Raw genomic sequence first — 18,585 nt, forward strand, 5'->3', positions numbered from 1 at the left:
TAGGCTTATTTTATTCTTTATTCTTAGGCTTATTTTTATTCTTATTTGTGACTTGTTCTGTCTGCCTAAATGTTTACTGGTTAGTGGTATCTGTGTGAGCGATTTGTAGTGCCAAATTTCCCTCGGGATGAATAAAGTATTTCTATCTATTCTACTATTCTTTACTACGACAGATGGCGCTGGTTATCAATTCTTCCGACCAAAGGAGGCGAGGAAGAAGCGGTGACGAGCTATTCACGCGCCGGATACGTTGGCGAAGAACCTTACTGCTGATGTGTTACAAGTGCTGCAAGGAATTTCTCTGCAGTGAACGTTTTATTGGGATGTATTCAATAAAATAATATAATTGAAAACATTGGATACGACATAGGTCGATGTCAAAAAGAATATACAACGCTGAAGCGGACAGCAAGACTGGTTCGAAGACCGAATGGCGGTAGGTGAACCGGTCAGACACATCATAACATAAGATAAAGTGACAGCTTTCATAGACAGCTGTTCATTGATGCATGTACCCTAATGAAAATATACATATTTGTGTTGATCAATCTACGCTATGTCATCATGAATTGGTCTTAAAAGTACTCTTCGATTAATTCATGAACTGTCGCCGTAACGTTGTGAGAAGATGACAAAACTATTTTGTAACATCATTGCCCCCCCACACAGCCCAAGGGTAAAGTTGGCACGAAAGGCAAGAAGCAAATCTATGAGGAGAACGAGGCGACGCTCAAGTTCTACACAAGAGTCATCCTTGGAGCGAATGTAAGTTGGTGGTAGATGTCCACAACCTCGCCCCAATTACTCAATATAAAGTAGGCTAAATATTCTGCCAATGGATGGCCAGTAAAAGTGGATAAAAAATGAGTAATGTGCACTTCATGCATGCCACAGAGTGACTGATGGTCAGAAGCTTCGGTATTCCAATATTAAGTGGTCCAGGTGTCCAAATTCCTCTTCTGGTGGTGTAAAATCGTAATCCCATATAGGCCCATTCAGTTAATCATATCGAAATGAATCGCATCAAATTGTGGTCATATATGATTTTATGGTTCATATCATTGCCTAAATGGCTCATATCATTGCCTAAATGGCTAAGTTGCATCTTGCTATATTAGTTCCAAATGAACTGTTTTTCTCTTCATAGGCTATATTCGTTGCCATAAACCTTTTGGTCTTCTACAACTCATCCACATTTTGGACATGGGTAAGTTGCATTCCAGCAGGTTTGTGCCGATTTTCTTCATCATCTCCTTCAGAACAACAGTTGCTGACTTGTAAAATTACCACAAACTTTCTGATCAACGTCGTCACCCCTCTCTGCTCCCTCTTCATCTAGACACTGCTTGCGTTTGCTCTGGCAGTGTACATGGGGAGCTATCGCTCCATGTCCGCCATGGCCAAGCCAGTGTTTGCTGAGGACGGAAGTCTGTTGGACGGTGGAATAGACCTGAACATGGAGCAGGGCATGGCAGAGTGAGTAGTGCCCTAATAGCCTTGACTGTCATTATTTGAGATGGTTCCTTCCTGTGGTGACCACGACTGCTCTCTGGTCTTAGGCACCTGAAAGACGTCGTCCTGCTGACAGCCATAGTGCAAGTGCTCAGTACCATCTCTTCCTACTTCTGGTATCTTTGGCTGCTGGTAAGAGCCTTGTCTAAATTGTTTTTGCTGTAAAGCTGCGATTATTTCAATCTGTGATTTCTATACTAGATTGCATGAGAATACAGATTTTTCTTTCTACACATTCATTTTTACTCCAATATTTACAATGGAATGGAATGGACTGCATTTATATAGCGCTTCTATTCAAAGCGCTTTACAACTTATGTATCACATTCACCCATTCACTCACACATTCACACAACGACGGTGGAGGCAACCATGCAAGGTGCCACCTGGAGCTGGAATCAAACCGGGAACCTTCACATTACCAGACGACCGTTCTACCTCCTGAACCACTGTTGCCCCTCATATTCTTTATGTATTTGTCCAATTCCCTTCTCTCTTGTATTCTCATTTATTTTTTCTCTCTTTTTTTGTTTTGTTTTGTTCCTCTGTGTGTGTGTTAGGCCCCTGTGCGGGCCCTGCACCTACTGTGGGTGAACTTCCTGGGCCCCTGGTTTTCTGCTGACGGCCCTTCTGCACCAGAGGAAGTGAACGAGAAGAAGCAGCGACGACAGGAACGCAGACAGATGAAGAGATTCTGACCCTGCTTAGCAGACTAAGCAGTATTTTTTATACACAGAATCTAATATACAGACAGCCAGGACCTTGGCTTGTAAGTTATTCAGGAAAATAATTTTGATATGTCAGTTCAATTATGTCCATATCAGAGGAGCAACTGGTTTTCCTCTTCTCTTTTTTTTCTTCTTTTCCTTTTCTCTCTTATCTTCATCCCTTTTTCCGCTTGCATTTCAATTTTTCTCTACATTTAGAAAAGGAATTGTTCCATTTCACTGTGGTGTCGTTACTATGTAACAGTTGTTTCTGTTGTGTGTTATGTTTCTATTTCACTCTCATTGAAAACAACAAGAAATTGTAACACATTTTCTATATTTCAGTTGATAGATGTAATTTCTAAGCCTCATCTTTTAATTTACAGAACAAACGTTAGCTGTAGCTAAAGAAAATAAATTTTGACCAGGCAACCATTTTGTTCATAAATGGCAACGTCACAGTGAAATTGGCCAGTTGGTCCTGGTGTGTTAAAGGAACACTCCAACATAATACACTTATTTGCCACCTCCCCCAGTGTCAGACAAAAAGATTGGTCATAGAGGTTGCCCTCTCACACTCCCCTTGGCAGATCTCAATTATGTGTCTTGCAGCTCTCATTGTCTTATTAAATCAGTTAGATGGGAAATGTATCCCCCATCATAGCCCTTCAGAGAGACCCTGTCACTGCACCGTACAAGTAGAGAATAGAAGGACGTGATCCATAGTCGGGTGTCTTTTTGCAGTGTGGGCCAGAATTTGTTGCAATTCTATATTATAAAAAAAAAACTCATTATGCACATAATTAAGTCATGGCCAAAGGCCTTTGTTGTCCACTCATGTCTTTCATTTTGGGAAAGGTCCTACTTAAAAGTAAGAATATGAATACAAAGTTAAAGACATGACCGAATCTTAAAAGCCTCGACGGATTACATTAAAGATATCCATGGTAGATTTCCCCGTTTTCCGCCTTAAACACTTCACACAGGAATGGAAGACACTCTAGATACCTGCAATGATGCCCCTAATTTGAATGACTTAGTAGCTTTGTTTGATTCTGATCGGGGTTCCAATTTGCTTGAAAAATGCGGTATGTTGTACCCAATACCCATAACTAGTGGTTAAAAGTGCTATTGAAGATTTCTAGCTCTTTGTGAGGTGTGTGCGGATAGTTTGAACCTCTACCAAACGTCACTCTTCAATACAAAGCGGCACCTGTCCATGGACCCTATGTTAACATAGGGGGATGAATCTCCCTTCCTTTTTAACACCTTGTCCATCGACTGATTGCTGTGGATCTATAAGTTCCTCAGGTCAGTGATGTATGATGATGAAGTGATGTTGAGAAAAGGGTTTGGCGTGTAGCTTATCCCACTTTCCCTTTGACATGATGTCACTGATTCTCCTCCACACCATGCTGACCCTGCCATCTTGCCTTTTGCAATGCTGGAAAATAAACCGCTTTATTCAGAATGTTTGTTCATTTTCAAAGAATTCAGTTTCATCAATCATTGTGCTGTGTGTGGTTTTTTTTTAACAGATGAATAAGAACAAAGATATAGTGGCAAATTTGAATTGTCATCAGTCACTTGGTCAGTTAAACAAACTGAATTGAATCAGTTCATACAGAGTTCATTTCATGTCTGTCTGCCAACACGTCCGTAGGTAATCCATGGATACAGTTGTTTCCAGGTCTTAAATGTACATAATAATTAAAGATTCTGTATAATATACAACAAGCTGACTTCTTGATATGATTTCCCCCTTTTATTCCTTTGCGTATTAGTGCTCTCATATTATGTGGTAGGTATTTTTTGTTGAGAGTAGCCAAAACACTTAGTTTAAAGGTATAATCTGTAATGCCATCAAACAGGAACCTATACCGGCAAAAGTGCCCCGCTTGATATTGTGCATTGTTTACTTTTGGAGTTGGGAGTTTAGTAATTTATATTGTGAATTCCTCCAGATCTCTCTTGGCAGAGACTGTGTTATCTTTTCCCTAAAGGTTGCTGTTTGGTGACATTACAGATTATACCTCTAAACAAGGACACACTTATACAAAGTGAATTTCCTGTGAGCCGCCACTAGGGTCAGTTCCCAAAGGTCAGTGAATACCACAACCACAACACCAGAGGGAGCTCCACAAATCATGTTAAACCCAGATTCGGCTCAAACAAGGGACTAAACACGTTTAGCAATTATGCCACATCAATGTGGAACGCCCTACCCACAGCTGTAAAGGAATGTGAATCACTACCCACCTTCAAAACCACTAAGAGCACCTACGGGAGACTGCAATTCAAAACTGGCCCCTGTAAATGCCCTAACCCAACCCCCTCCAATGTACAGTAAATGTCCTAACCCAATAATACACAAGACCCTCTTCTTGGGACCAAGTAAGGTTTAGTCGATAATCCAATGTGCAGTTACCCTACCCAACCCCACCCCAACCACCTCCAATGTACAGTTTCCCCACCCCACCTACCCAACCTCCTCCAATGTACAGTTTCTTCGTCAAATGTATATACTCTTTTTTAGACTCTTTTTGTATCACAAACAGTACTGTATTTGTAAATCTGGTATGTCATAAATGTATAGATGTAGCAGTACTTTATCTGTATGTCATATGTTATGATGAATTGAAAATGGGGGACCCTGATGTAAACAAGACGAAAGTCTTTCTCTGGTCTGCATCCCCTTAACAATTGTGTGTATTGAGCTGTATACTGTATTGTACCCATTCTGCAATCTGTTAATACAAATTTCAATCAATCAGTCAGAACAGGTAACCGTGAGTGAATTGGACTTTGAATAAGTCTTTATTCATTGCACACATTGACAATGTCGTTATGTGATAGTGACGGGAATTGGGAATTCTTTTTCGAGAGCCGGATCTTTTTAGCTTGGCTCACTAAAAAGAGCCGGCTCATTCAGCTCCCAAGCCTGCTCCTCTGATTCTTTGTTGCTTAAATTAATTTATTACCCAAAATAATGTAAAATGAATTACTAATGTAAAAACATACATTATATCAAATGTTTATTATTTATATGGATTTATTTACATACTCAACATGGAGCAGAGTGTTACAAAGAATAGTGGCATAGCCTTTTGCAAAAACTCAGAGCTCTGGGTTGTAGGTATGGGTGGTTGTGGTGGTGTATTGGATGATGCTGTAGAAAGAATTGCAGCAACAGTTGCAGTACACACACTGTCTGGTACCTTCATTAATAACAGGTTCCCTTGCTTCTCTTTTATTTTCCAATTCCATAGATGGATGAGCAGGTTGTTTGTGGAGCCTGCTCGATATGATATTTTCACCTTGCACAGTCTCTACACTCTGCCTTTGAACTGTCTACATTGTGTGGACACACAGACGCCACCACACATTATTGACCAATCACGTGCGGCTTTAACAGAAGAAAAAACAGGAGAAAAACGAATCGGCTCCCGTTGTTCACTTCAAAGAGCCGGCTCTAAGAGACTTTTTGTTTGCGACCGACACATCACCAGTTGGTGACATTGTCGACCATAGAGATGCTGCTTCACATTTAAAAATATATGAATTCAAATTATGCAAGAGTGAATAAATACATTTATACAATTTGTATACAAAAAAAAGTATAGAAATTAGGTGTAGGCTACTGGTCATGATGACTCCAGCATGTTTTGGGGCTTCCTAGAAGAATAACAGACCAGAGGCCTAATGTTGCTTGGTTGACAAAAGCAGGAAGTAATTGTTGCTTGCAAGGCCTGGCACTGGTGTGGTATCAGATAAAATAACCAGTCTCGGGTGATGTCAAGGAGAGTAAATAGAGGAGATGTCACTGCTTTCATATATCATATTGCATCATATCGTGTGAAAATTGAGGACATGCGCAGATAAAAGGTGTCCGCATTTTCATTGGATTTAGTCCCAGGCATTGATTGATTGATTGATTGATTGATTAATTGAAAATGTTATTAACAGATTGCAGAATGGGTACAATACAGTACAGCTCAATACACAATTGTTAAGGGGATGCAGATCAGAGAAACACTTTTTTGTTTACATCAGGGTCCCCCATTTTCAATTCATCATAACATATGACATACATATAGACATCTATACATTTATGACATACCAGATTTACAAATACAGTACTGTTTTTGATCAAGAAGAGGCTAAAAAAGAGAGTACATTTGACAAAGAAACTACATTGGAGGAGGTTGGTAGGTAGTGGGGAACTACATTGTAGGTGGGGGGGGGGGGTAACTACATTGGATTATCGACTAAACCTTACTTGGTCCCAAGAAGAGGGTCTCGTGTATTATTGGGTTTAATAGGACATTTATTGTAGGGGAGAACAGGGGACGCTGTCACACTTTTTACTCTAGTGTGAATTGCTCATTATCAAAACATCTTTCAATAGTCTTTCTACATTAAATTGAAGCTTAAGATGTTGGCTTGAAATGTGTATCCCTCTCATTTTCCAACATATTGTAACAAAAAGTTAATCACCTATCAAAGACACTCTGACACATTGTGACAACCAATGGATGGTTGTCACACTATGGGGTTGGTTGTCACCATGTGTTTTAATGGGAAATAATCTTAAAAAGAAGACAAGAAGGCAGAACTAAATTGGAAAGTTTAATTGCATTTACAAGTTGACAAATACATAACTTAATGCATCTTAACATGAACATAAACAGGAACACATCTTTAGGCCATCCTATACCGTACCGTTTACCTCCACCATCTGTTCTCTCCCCTCCAGGTCGGATTGCATCCAGCTCACTGATAGACTATCAAAACCAATTGCTTTTAGCTTGTCAATCAGAATGGTGTGATTGACAGTGTCGAAGGCCTTTTGTAGGTCCAGCATGACCATGCCGCAGTATTTACCCGCGTCCACCTCTTGTTTGATGTGGTCGTTTAAATAGAGAAGGCATAAGGCATAACACTCCACCAGTGCAATCTCGTCATGTGCCGTACCCCCATCTCCTGCTGGGGGACGTGCTGGTGATTTAGCTTTCAATTATGTTAGCCTTGGCTGCTGTATTTGTATGTAGGTGATATATTAGAATTAGTTGGTTTGTACATAGTAGCGGTCAATGAAGAACAGGACACAGGAGCAAAAATATTTTAGGGCGACACCCAGTGGCCAACAGTCAACACTGCTGTTAAAATGCCTATGGCAACTTTTGGCCCCGGAAACCTTTCTAACCTTTTTTAGGAACATTCTATAGATTGTATTGTTTTCTTAAATGTGTATGGATACAGTATCTGGTTATGGAAAAATTCTTACTTATTGTTTTTTTTTGCCATTTATCCCTGATAGTCATGGGAAAATGTTATTCGTATGTCATAAATGTCCTGATTAATTGAAAATGGGGGACCCTGATGTAAACAAGACAAGTATTTTTCTGGTCTGCATCCCCATAACAATTGTTTGTATTGAGCCGTACTGTATTGTACCCATTCTGCAATCTGTTAATAAAGTTTTCAATCAATCAATCAATTAAGCTCTTGTACCCCGTCAGTAAAAGCCGGACATTTACCGGGGCCAGTTTCTAATTGCAGCCAGCATAGGTGCTCTTTGAGAGCAGTTTTGAAGGAGGGTAGGGATTCACATTATTTTACGGCTGTGGGTAGGGCGTTCCACATGGTTGTGGCATAATTGCTTCATTTGCAGAGTGGACAGTAGAAATTATCACTGGAGACGTCGTCAGAATTATATCACAATTCATCATCTCTGTTTTGTATTAAAGGGATGGTTTAGATTTTTGGAACCCTAGCCCTTTCTCAGCACTGTTCCTCAACTTAGTTCCGGATAGTTAGCCACAAATGAATGCAAAGTCAATGGCAGTGGCGTCGTTTCAGTAAAAGCCAAGGTATGGCACTTAGGGAGGGTGGGGGGGTGAAGGGGGGGTTTCCCTCCCTTGGTGGATTTTTTATGTCAAATCAGTTGTGCAATAGTCACTTTTGGTGAGTTGTTTCTAGGACTACACAAGCATTTTTAGTATAGAAATGTGTCAACAGACTAAAGCAGGGAACCACAATATTTAGCATACAAATTATGCAGAATGTAATATCATGTAGAGTAGAGCGTTTCTAATTCCGCCAGTTTTGAGCATCGATTCTTGCGTATTTTGGATGAAAAGCTATCCGTGAAATCCTTGATCATTCCCTTTACCGACATCCATAATATTCTAGGGTCCGGCACCGAGTTCACATTCTCTGGTAGGAATACTGAAAGAGCTTCTTTGAGTTGTGTAATGAATTCCTTGTTATTCAGCAGTGTTGTGTTAAAGCGCCATCTTGGGGCTCGGGATGATAGTATACCAAATGATCCTTTTAGGAGTAAATAACAGTGATCTGATAGTGCATTGGGTACCATCTCCACTTCATAGTTATCAAATAGTCTCGGTGTTGCGAAAACAAGTTTTTCTTTTTTTTAACTTTATTTTTTAGCGTTTATCGCTTTTCTGGTCAAGCATGACCGACAGAAACAGGTTGAAATGGGATGTAGAGCAGGGGAAGACACTCTGAGAAAATACGGCGGGTCCGGGAATCGAACTCGTGTACCCCAGATCCGTGACGAGCACGGTTTTCCCCGACGCAGAAATAGCGCCGAGATATGTGGTGAGCTACGGGAGCTCCCCTTCTGGAGAGTGCTTTATGTCTTGCTAATCGACAAGAGTACTTCCGGGTCGTGGGGTTGAGTGATCGCCATAGATCATTTACACCTGTATTCTTTGCCCAATCCTTTAACGCATTAGATGACTTTTTTTGTTCGTTGGAAAAGTTGGGATAAGATTTATCCAACCCACGGTCCCAAATGGCATTAAAATCCGCACCAATTATAAATGAGTATTCTGGAAGGTTTAACATTTCCCTAGTGTAGAAATTATTTTCGTATAGATTTGGGGCATATACCGCTACCAACGCTATTTTCCTATTCTTGTGTATAATCTTAGCTATGGTTATCCGACCATCTGCATCAGACCATACTCCCTTCAATTCAATATTCAATTTCCGTTTCACGACTATAGCAACTCCACGGGTTCTCGTTCCAAAGGAAGAGTGACTAATGTTATGGTATGTGTTGTCCGCTAACGTAGCTTTGTCTCCCACTAAAATGTGCGTTTCGCTTAAGAGAGCCACATCAACCTGTTTGTTTTTCATCAATGTGACCACGCTTTTGCGTTTATGTTGATTATTTATTCCCCCAGTGTTCCAGATCATTATATTCAAACTAGCCATAATCTATACATATTGATTTGTATTTGTTGGTAATATTTCTGGAGTGCGAATTCACAATGGATTTATATCCCACTGTTGAGGTCCTGTTGAGAGCCGAGCATAAAAACATACATATATATATACAAAAAAAAACCTGAACCCCCCTCCCTTACAGAGTCGTACAAGGTACCTATTTGATACCTCCTTCGCGTACAACCTCTTCCTTTCCTGCACCTCCGGTCTGCCCAGAATGAGCAATTTATCCTAATCTTTCCTATGTATACCATAGGATCTATACTTTACTTCTAATTTAATAGAATGTCACCTGTGACCAAGCCAGAATGAAAATTATACCTCGATTGGTATACTCAATTAAACTTTTTTTTTTTTTTTTTTTTTTTTTTTAAAACCTTCTATTAACATTTATTGGTTAGAACATTTCAGAATAACGAAATAAAGTATAAGAAATAGTGATGTTTAGAATTAGATATCGAAAACCCATCTAATCCGGGAATATCTACTTAAATTTTTTAAATACCTTTGTATGTTTACACATCTAAACAACAAGGAGATTTTAAATACTTGTATGCAGATCGTCCACCGTCATGCGTGATCATTAATCTGTTATGGTGGTCGTTGTTCTTCACGTCTATTTCATGACCAAGACTCATATCATTGTTATTTCACGGGGCCATCATTGAAAAAGGTATTGTATTCCATAGTGCTGTCAGCCGCTCGTTACTTGCAGTTTGATGCTTTAATGTTCCAGCACATTCCTCGTGCCCTAAAACAATAACCATCCAGTGTATTCCAGAATATTCCGTTATGACTCATAGCCTTCAAGTAAGAAAAATAGAGTATAAAAATCTAGAATGTTCCAAAATGGTCGGTATCAAATCAAGATCTGCATATTACCGTGAATCTATATTTATATGGTGTTTAGCGTTTTACATCAAATTACTTATTTCTCAATGTTGTCAAAAGTTTGTATGTTGCCGTTTTTTGATGTCCATGCAATTGTAGAGTTATCCGTGAAAGATGAATCTTGTCATCCACTTTTTACATTCTTCATGTATTCTTCTGCCGCCTTAAGCGAACGTAGCATGAATCTCTTTCCTTCTCCCTCAACTATGGAAAGATTTGCAGGGTACCGTAGGATGGGGTGGAGACCTTTCTCATATAGCTGGTTTACTACAACCTTGTAGTGGGCCCGCAGAGTTATGGCTTCCTTGCACATATCTTCATAAAACCACACTCTTTTCCCTTTGTACATCAGTTTTCCCCATCTCTTGCGTGATTCCCTGATAATCGTGTCTCTTGTTGCAGTTTCCCGTAGACTAGCAATTATCACTCTTTCCTTGTTGTTTTTATTGTAGTTTTCAGATCCAATTCTGTAGCGTTTGTCCACTATCGGTTCTGTAGATAGGATTTCAGAACCTAGGATTTCGAATAGTACTGCAGCAAACTTGTCATCTATGCAGTCGACTGATTCATCCAGACCCACTATACGGAGATTGAATCTGCGGGCGTGCCGTTCTATTTCTAGCAGATGGATCAAGTTTTCCTCCTTGTTGTCTTGGATCAACTGCCGGAGCTGTTTGTTTTCCAGTTGCATTTCCTTCGATACTTCGGCGATATCTTCAGATAGTTCCTTATTCTTCTCCTCTTGCTTCCGTGAGTATTCGATCCCAGTATTTGCAACCGCCGTTATGCGATCGGATTGTGCTACAAACTGTGTGTTGATATATTCAAATTTGGCCTCTATGGCTATCTTAAATGCGGTAGCATTAGCCTCGACTCTATCCACAGCTTTAGCCATATCAGTAACCTTGTCGGTTAGGATTTTCATCATATCTGTCATCCGCGTTTTGAAGTCGGGTGGAATACTCTCCATGACTGTCTCTGCTGAGGTCGTTTGAATGTTAGAATCCATGCTATTGTCGGGTTTTTTATTCTCAATAGCGTCCGCTCTTCCCTTCCCTGAACGTGTCACCGCACCGTCTGCCGTTGGAGAATCTGCTTCACGTCTTTTTGAGCTATCTTTCTTTGGTCGCATGCTGCGTTTCACTGTTGATATAGTTAGTTGAAGGTCTTAGTTAATATATAAGTCGAGGTTTAAACACATTAGTGTTGTATAAAGTAGGTATTTAAGCGAAATTAACAAAAAATGGAGCGGAGCTTGTGACAGATGCGACCGTCACATACTGTCGTCAAACCGGAAGTCTACTCTACATTATTTACTTCTTTACAATATAACGACTTGGCTCGACTGGAATCTCAAGTTAATTTACTAAAAATAGAGATTAACGCCATTTACAGACAACAATCTGAAGTACAAATACGTAGCACAAGACAACAGCATTACTCTCAAGGTTCCAAGTTTCAAGTTTCTCAAGTTTCTTTAATAGTTGTCATACAGAAGTACAGAATACTTTTGTACAAAATGCTTCTTACTGTTGCGCTCCAGAGACTGTGCAAGACAAGATAAGTATGAAATAAAATAACATAGTAAAATTAGAAGTAAAAAAATGAGGTCACAGTGTTCAGTTTAGACATATGTACAATGTTCGATGCAGAATAGACGTAGTTACCATACAATATACAATACTGTGCAGTGTACTAATATACAATACTATATAGTGCAAGGCAGAAATGGAGAAATGGGACGAGGTGCAATTTAGGTACAATTCACAGTAGGTGTACGAGTTGTAGTGCAAATCCTTTATCAATAAATATAAAGTGTAAGTGTGTTTGTGTGATCTAAAGTGTGGAGAGTGGGTGCTGCAGTGTGTTGTTTGTTTGAGTGAGTGTGTGCGTGTGGGTGTGTGTGCTGTGTGCATTTGATGGTTGTTGCATAGTGATTATTGTTCGTTTAGCGATTATTGTTCGTTTAGCAGCCTGATGGCCTGGGGATAGAAGCTTCTTCTGAGTCTTTCTGTGCTCGCCTTAAGACTCCGGTATCGCTTGCCTGACCGCAGCAGTTCAAAGAGGCAGTTGTTCGGGTGGCTCGAGTCCTTAATAATTCTCTTAGCCTTCCCCTTGCACCGCTTGTTGTAAATGTTCTGGAGGGTGGGAAGCCCCCCTCCAATTGTGCGTTCGGCTGAACGTGTCACTCTTTGTAGTCTGCTACGGTCTTGTGCAGTGCTATTCCCAAACCAGGAGGTGATGTTGCCGGTCAGGATGCTCTCTATTGTACATGAGTAGAAGTTCCTAAGGATCTTCTGACTGACTTGGAACTTCCTTAGGCGCCTGAGGAAGTAGAGGCGTTGTCGTGCCTTCTTCACACTGAGTCCACACTGAGTCCACCCTCCAAACCAAGTTCCAAACCAAGTCACCTACTAGCTACGCGATTAAGAGTTAACGCAAAATTTGCAGATATAACCTCCATTAAAGCACAACAAGGACTTGTAACAGACACCAAAGAAATAAACACGACATTCAAAGAATTCTACTCCAACTTGTATAAATCAGAAACGACCTTCGATCAAAACAAAATGGACACATATCTTAATCAAATTAACCTCCCCAAACTTTCAGAGGATGATGCTAAACAGTTAGAAACACCAATCACACTAGAGGAACTCAGGAAGGCCATATCCGAAATGCAAAGTGGTAGGGCTCCTGGAAGAGACGGTATCCCACCAGAAATGTACCTCTCATGTTGGGACATAATTGGACCCCTATTACTTAATATGATTTTATACTCAGTCAAGGAGGGGAACTTTCATAAGAACGACAATATAGCACTCATAACAGTCCTCCTTACAAAAGACAAAGACCCCACCGAGTGCGGTAGTTATAGACCCGTAAGCCTCCTCGGAACCGATATCAAAGTATTATACAAAGACCCATCGGCCATGATTACAACAGGTATAATCACCTCCGGAATATTTCCGGTATCACGCTCTTCTAGACAGGGTTGCCCTCTTAGTCCCGGACTATTCGATTTATCACTAGAACCTTTAGCACAATATATAAGACAATCCCAACTCATAGAACCAATCGTAATCAAGGGCACACAACACAAAATTTGTCTATATGCGGACGACGTAATGTTCATGCAAAACCCTAACACCGCAATGCCTCATCTTCTCAAGTTGATTAATGACTTTGTCGACCTATCAGGATTTAAAATAAACTGGCCAAAGTCGGCTTTCCTTCCACTGAACGCCCCTGCAAAGAATACAAGTCTTCCAGAAGAAATACCAATGGTTAAACACTTTAGATGCTTGGGAGTTGAAGTATTCCCTACCATAAGCCAAACGGTGAAACACAATTACATAGAAATCCAAAATAAAATCAAATACGACCTTGATAGGTGGTCAAAACTTAAAAACTCAGTACAGGCACGGGTTTCAATAGTTAAGATGGATGTCTTACCAGAATCAACTTCATCAGCTCAATGCTTCCGTTACCCCCTCCAAAAATTACACTCTTCCGCATATAAATTTATTTGGAATAACAAACCACCACGTATAAAAAGAGAAACAAAGCCGACGGAGGGATGGCAATCCCAAATTTTTTCCACTATTTTAAGGCGTACACTTTAAGACCACTGACAACCTGGTTTGAACCCCAAGCATCAGTATCCTGGAGAAATTTAGAAGTAAATATAGTAGCACCACAGAGACTACAGGACATAGTATACACCAAAATATCAATTAAGCAATGCAAACTGAAATTTGGCCCCATAATTACACATGCGATCCGGATATGGCGTGAAACACAAAAAAAATATTCTAATCCACATAAATGGCATAATCATACTCCCTTATTCAATAACAATGCACTCCTGATTAGAAAACGACCTATAAGAATCCCTAGATGGGAAAAGCAAGGCATACATACATTAGGAGATGTTTTGTGAGGTTCGTCTGTTTCCCTGGACCTTTAATTCCCTGTCTCCTCACCTCACCAGCCCCCACCCTCGCGTTGTTTTTACTCTCCTCTGCTCTTCAACAGCCCACACCCTTGGACTACCTTTCACAGCTGTGATAAGTTATGATTAGCGCCCCAGAGGGCTTTAAATACCTGGACTTCCCCTCCAGTCCTCGTCGGGTCGTTCTGTAGGCTCCTACGGGAGGTTCTGTATCTGTATGCTACCATCTACCGCCGCGCTCCTGGTGAGACATCGTCATCGCTCTCTATTCTTCCACGGGAGGATTCCTTTGTTCTCACTGGGAGACGTTGTGCCATTCCAGACGTTACCATCACCTGCCGCGTCTCTGGCGTGAGACGAGGTGCCAGCCATCGCCACCTGTCGCCGTTTGCCTGGAGTGGGACACAGTCGGCGCTCTCTAATTCTCTACGAGAGGTTTTCCAGTGTCCCACTCCAGACCCCAAGCAGACACGCTCCACTCCAGACCCCGAGCCGGCGCGCTCTTCTAGCCGGCGCGCTCCTACTCCAGACGCGCATCGCTTCCTAATCCTCTACGGGAGGATGCGTCTCTCCGAGCCGGCGCGCTCTTCTAGCCGGCGCGCTCCTACTCCAGACGCGCATCGCTTCCTAATCCTCTACGGGAGGATGCGTCTCTCCGAGCCGGCGCGCTCTTCTAGCCGGCACGCTCCTACTCCAGACGCGCTCCACTCCAGACCCCGAGCCGGCGCGCTCTTCTAGCCGGCGCGCTCCTACTCCAGACGCGCATCGCTTCCTAATCCTCTACGGGAGGATGCGTCTCTCCGAGCCGGCGCGCTCTTCTAGCCGGCGCGCTCCTACTCCAGACGCGCTCCACTCCAGACCCCGAGCCGGCACGCTCTTCTAGCCGGCGCGCTCCTACTCCAGACGCGCTCCACTCCAGACCCCGAGCCGGCGCGCTCTTCTAGCCGGCGCGCTCCTACTCCAGACGCGCATCGCTTCCTAATCCTCTACGGGAGGATGCGTCTCTTCACTTCCGAGGAGGATCTCCTTGCCAGGCCTCCGCCGTCTGAACCCTGCCATTCCCTGTAAGCAGCTCTGGCCCTCGCCCTGTCCAAGGCCTTAACCCTGTTTCTCTGTCCCTGTCTCCAGCCCGCCTCCCCGGGCCTCTGTCCCTGTTTCCCCCTCTCCAGTGCCCCTGTTCCTGCCCTGACCTTTTGCCCTGTCCCTTAGCCTTTTCCCCTTAGCCTGCTCGCCTCTTAAAGGCACAGTGCCACATTTTTCCCTATTTCTTTGTTCCAGTGTTTTTGTTGTTCTCCCTTAAAGGGACAGTGCCGCTTTTTGTTTGTATTGAATAAATGCCCTGTTTTGGCTTACTCTCATACCTGTCTTGTGTTGTGCGATTGGGGTCGGTTACAAACCATAACAGTACGACCCGACCCGTCGACGACCCCAGCCAGCACAGACAGTGTATGTTGAGTTTGCCCCTTTTAGTTCCCTCTAACTCCCTCTAGCTCCCTTTAGTTTCCCCTGTTAGCTTCCCTGTTAGCTCCCCTGTTAGCCTGTTAGTCTCCCCTGTTAGCTCCCCTGTTAGCCTTGTTAGCTCCCCTGTTAGCTTCCCTGTTAGCTCCCCTGTTAGCCTGCTAGTCTCCCCTGTTAGCTCCCCTGTTAGCCTTCGTTAGCTCCCCTGTTAGCTACTCAGTTTTCCCCACTGCTAGGACTGCCCCTTCAGCTAGTAAGGTCAGTTTCCCCACTGCTAGGACTGCCCCTTCAGCTAGCGAGGTCAGTTTTCCCCACTGCTAGGACTGCCCCTTCAGCTAGCAAGGTCAGTTTTCCCCGCTGCTAGGACTGCCCCTTCAGCTAGCAAGGTCAGTTTCCCCACTGCTAGGACTGCCCCTTCAGCTAGCAAGGTCAGTTTGCCCACTGCTAGGACTGCCCCTTCGGCTGGCAAGGTCAGTTTCCCCACAGCTAGGACTGTCCTTCCAGCTAGCTTGTTCTCTCATGCTGGTCCAGCCCTGTCTGCTAGCCTAGCTCCGGCAGCTAGCGCAGCCTCTATGTTTATGTAGCAGTACTGCTAGCATAGGCCCTGTAGCTAGCAGTGCCCTGGCAGCTTCCCTGTCCCTCTGCTAGCCCCACCTTAGGTGTAGCTTCCCCTGCTAGCATGGCCCAGTTTTTTTTTGTTGTTGCTTTGTCATGTCCCTTGCCCCACTGTCGGTATTTTTGGGTCGCCCGGTGGCTCCCGTGGAGGGGGGGGTACTGTGAGGTTCGCCTGTTTCCCTGGACCTTTAATTCCCTGTCTCCTCACCTCACCAGCCCCCACCCTCGCGTTGTTTTTACTCTCCTCTGCTCTTCAACAGCCCACACCCTTGGACTACCTTTCACAGCTGTGATAAGTTATGATTAGCGCCCCAGAGGGCTTTAAATACCTGGACTTCCCCTCCAGTCCTCGTCGGGTCGTTCTGTAGGCTCCTACGGGAGGTTCTGTATCTGTATGCTACCATCTACCGCCGCGCTCCTGGTGAGACATCGTCATCGCTCTCTATTCTTCCACGGGAGGATTCCTTTGTTCTCACTGGGAGACGTTGTGCCATTCCAGACGTTACCATCACCTGCCGCGTCTCCGGCGTGAGACGAGGTGCCAGCCATCGCCACCTGTCGCCATTTGCCTGGAGTGGGACACAGTCGGCGCTCTCTAATTCTCTACGAGAGGTTTTCCAGTGTCCCACTCCAGACCCCAAGCAGACACGCTCCACTCCAGACCCCGAGCCGGCACGCTCTTCTAGCCGGCGCGCTCCTACTCCAGACGCGCTCCACTCCAGACCCCGAGCCGGCGCGCTCTTCTAGCCGGCGCGCTCCTACTCCAGACGCGCATCGCTTCCTAATCCTCTACGGGAGGATGCGTCTCTTCACTTCCGAGGAGGATCTCCTTGCCAGGCCTCCGCCGTCTGAACCCTGCCATTCCCTGTAAGCAGCTCTGGCCCTCGCCCTGTCCAAGGCCTTAACCCTGTTTCTCTGTCCCTGTCTCCAGCCCGCCTCCCCGGGCCTCTGTCCCTGTTTCCCCCTCTCCAGTGCCCCTGTTCCTGCCCTGACCTTTTGCCCTGTCCCTTAGCCTTAGCCTTTCCCCTTAGCCTGCTCGCCTCTTAAAGGCACAGTGCCACATTTTTCCCTATTTCTTTGTTCCAGTGTTTTTGTTGTTCTCCCTTAAAGGGACAGTGCCGCTTTTTGTTTGTATTGAATAAATGCCCTGTTTTGGCTTACTCTCATACCTGTCTTGTGTTGTGCGATTGGGGTCAGTTACAAACCATAACAGTACGACCCGACCCGTCGACGACCCCAGCCAGCACAGACAGTGTATGTTGAGTTTGCCCCTTTTAGTTCCCTCTAACTCCCTCTAGCTCCCTTTAGTTTCCCCTGTTAGCTTCCCTGTTAGCTCCCCTGTTAGCCTGTTAGTCTCCCCTGTTAGCTCCCCTGTTAGCCTTGTTAGCTCCCCTGTTAGCTTCCCTGTTAGCTCCCCTGTTAGCCTGCTAGTCTCCCCTGTTAGCTCCCCTGTTAGCCTTCGTTAGCTCCCCTGTTAGCTACTCAGTTTTCCCCACTGCTAGGACTGCCCCTTCAGCTAGTAAGGTCAGTTTCCCCACTGCTAGGACTGCCCCTTCAGCTAGCGAGGTCAGTTTTCCCCACTGCTAGGACTGCCCCTTCAGCTAGCAAGGTCAGTTTTCCCCGCTGCTAGGACTGCCCCTTCAGCTAGCAAGGTCAGTTTCCCCACTGCTAGGACTGCCCCTTCAGCTAGCAAGGTCAGTTTGCCCACTGCTAGGACTGCCCCTTCGGCTGGCAAGGTCAGTTTCCCCACAGCTAGGACTGTCCTTCCAGCTAGCTTGTTCTCTCATGCTGGTCCAGCCCTGTCTGCTAGCCTAGCTCCGGCAGCTAGCGCAGCCTCTATGTTTATGTAGCAGTACTGCTAGCATAGGCCCTGTAGCTAGCAGTGCCCTGGCAGCTTCCCTGTCCCTCTGCTAGCCCCACCTTAGGTGTAGCTTCCCCTGCTAGCATGGCCCAGTTTTTTGTTGTTGTTGCTTTGTCATGTCCCTTGCCCCACTGTCGGTATTTTTGGGTCACCCGGTGGCTCCCGTGGAGGGGGGGGTACTGTGAGGTTCGCCGGTTTCCCTGGACCTTTAATTCCCTGTCTCCTCACCTCACCAGCCCCCACCCTCGCGTTGTTTTTACTCTCCTCTGCTCTTCAACAGCCCACACCCTTGGACTACCTTTCACAGCTGTGATAAGTTATGATTAGCG

The 18,585-nt window shown here is 44.1% G+C and overlaps 1 protein-coding gene across 1 annotated transcript; it reads left to right on the forward strand.

Annotated features, from left to right (window-relative positions):
• Window positions 1-251: 251 nt before the first annotated feature.
• tmem208 (transmembrane protein 208) lies at window positions 252-3,956 on the forward strand. Its single transcript, XM_084337339.1, has 6 exons — window positions 252-436; window positions 670-765; window positions 1,148-1,207; window positions 1,340-1,476; window positions 1,560-1,644; window positions 2,073-3,956. Exons 1-6 carry the CDS (start codon window positions 431-433, stop codon window positions 2,208-2,210), a joined length of 522 nt encoding a protein of 173 aa, XP_084193465.1. The 5' UTR covers window positions 252-430; the 3' UTR covers window positions 2,211-3,956.
• Window positions 3,957-18,585: the final 14,629 nt, after the last annotated feature.

Source organism: Notolepis coatsorum (genome assembly GCF_963971535.1).
Source record: "Notolepis coatsorum genome assembly, chromosome: 20".
Lineage (NCBI taxonomy): Eukaryota > Metazoa > Chordata > Actinopteri > Aulopiformes > Paralepididae > Notolepis > Notolepis coatsorum.

Bases quoted from the DNA above. Each gene is read 5' to 3' on its own strand.
- tmem208 (XM_084337339.1), top strand. The intron at 766-1,147 runs GTAAGTTGGTGG...TTCTCTTCATAG, and splicing joins GAGTCATCCTTGGAGCGAAT to GCTATATTCGTTGCCATAAA. The intron at 1,645-2,072 runs GTAAGAGCCTTG...TGTGTGTGTTAG, and splicing joins TCTGGTATCTTTGGCTGCTG to GCCCCTGTGCGGGCCCTGCA.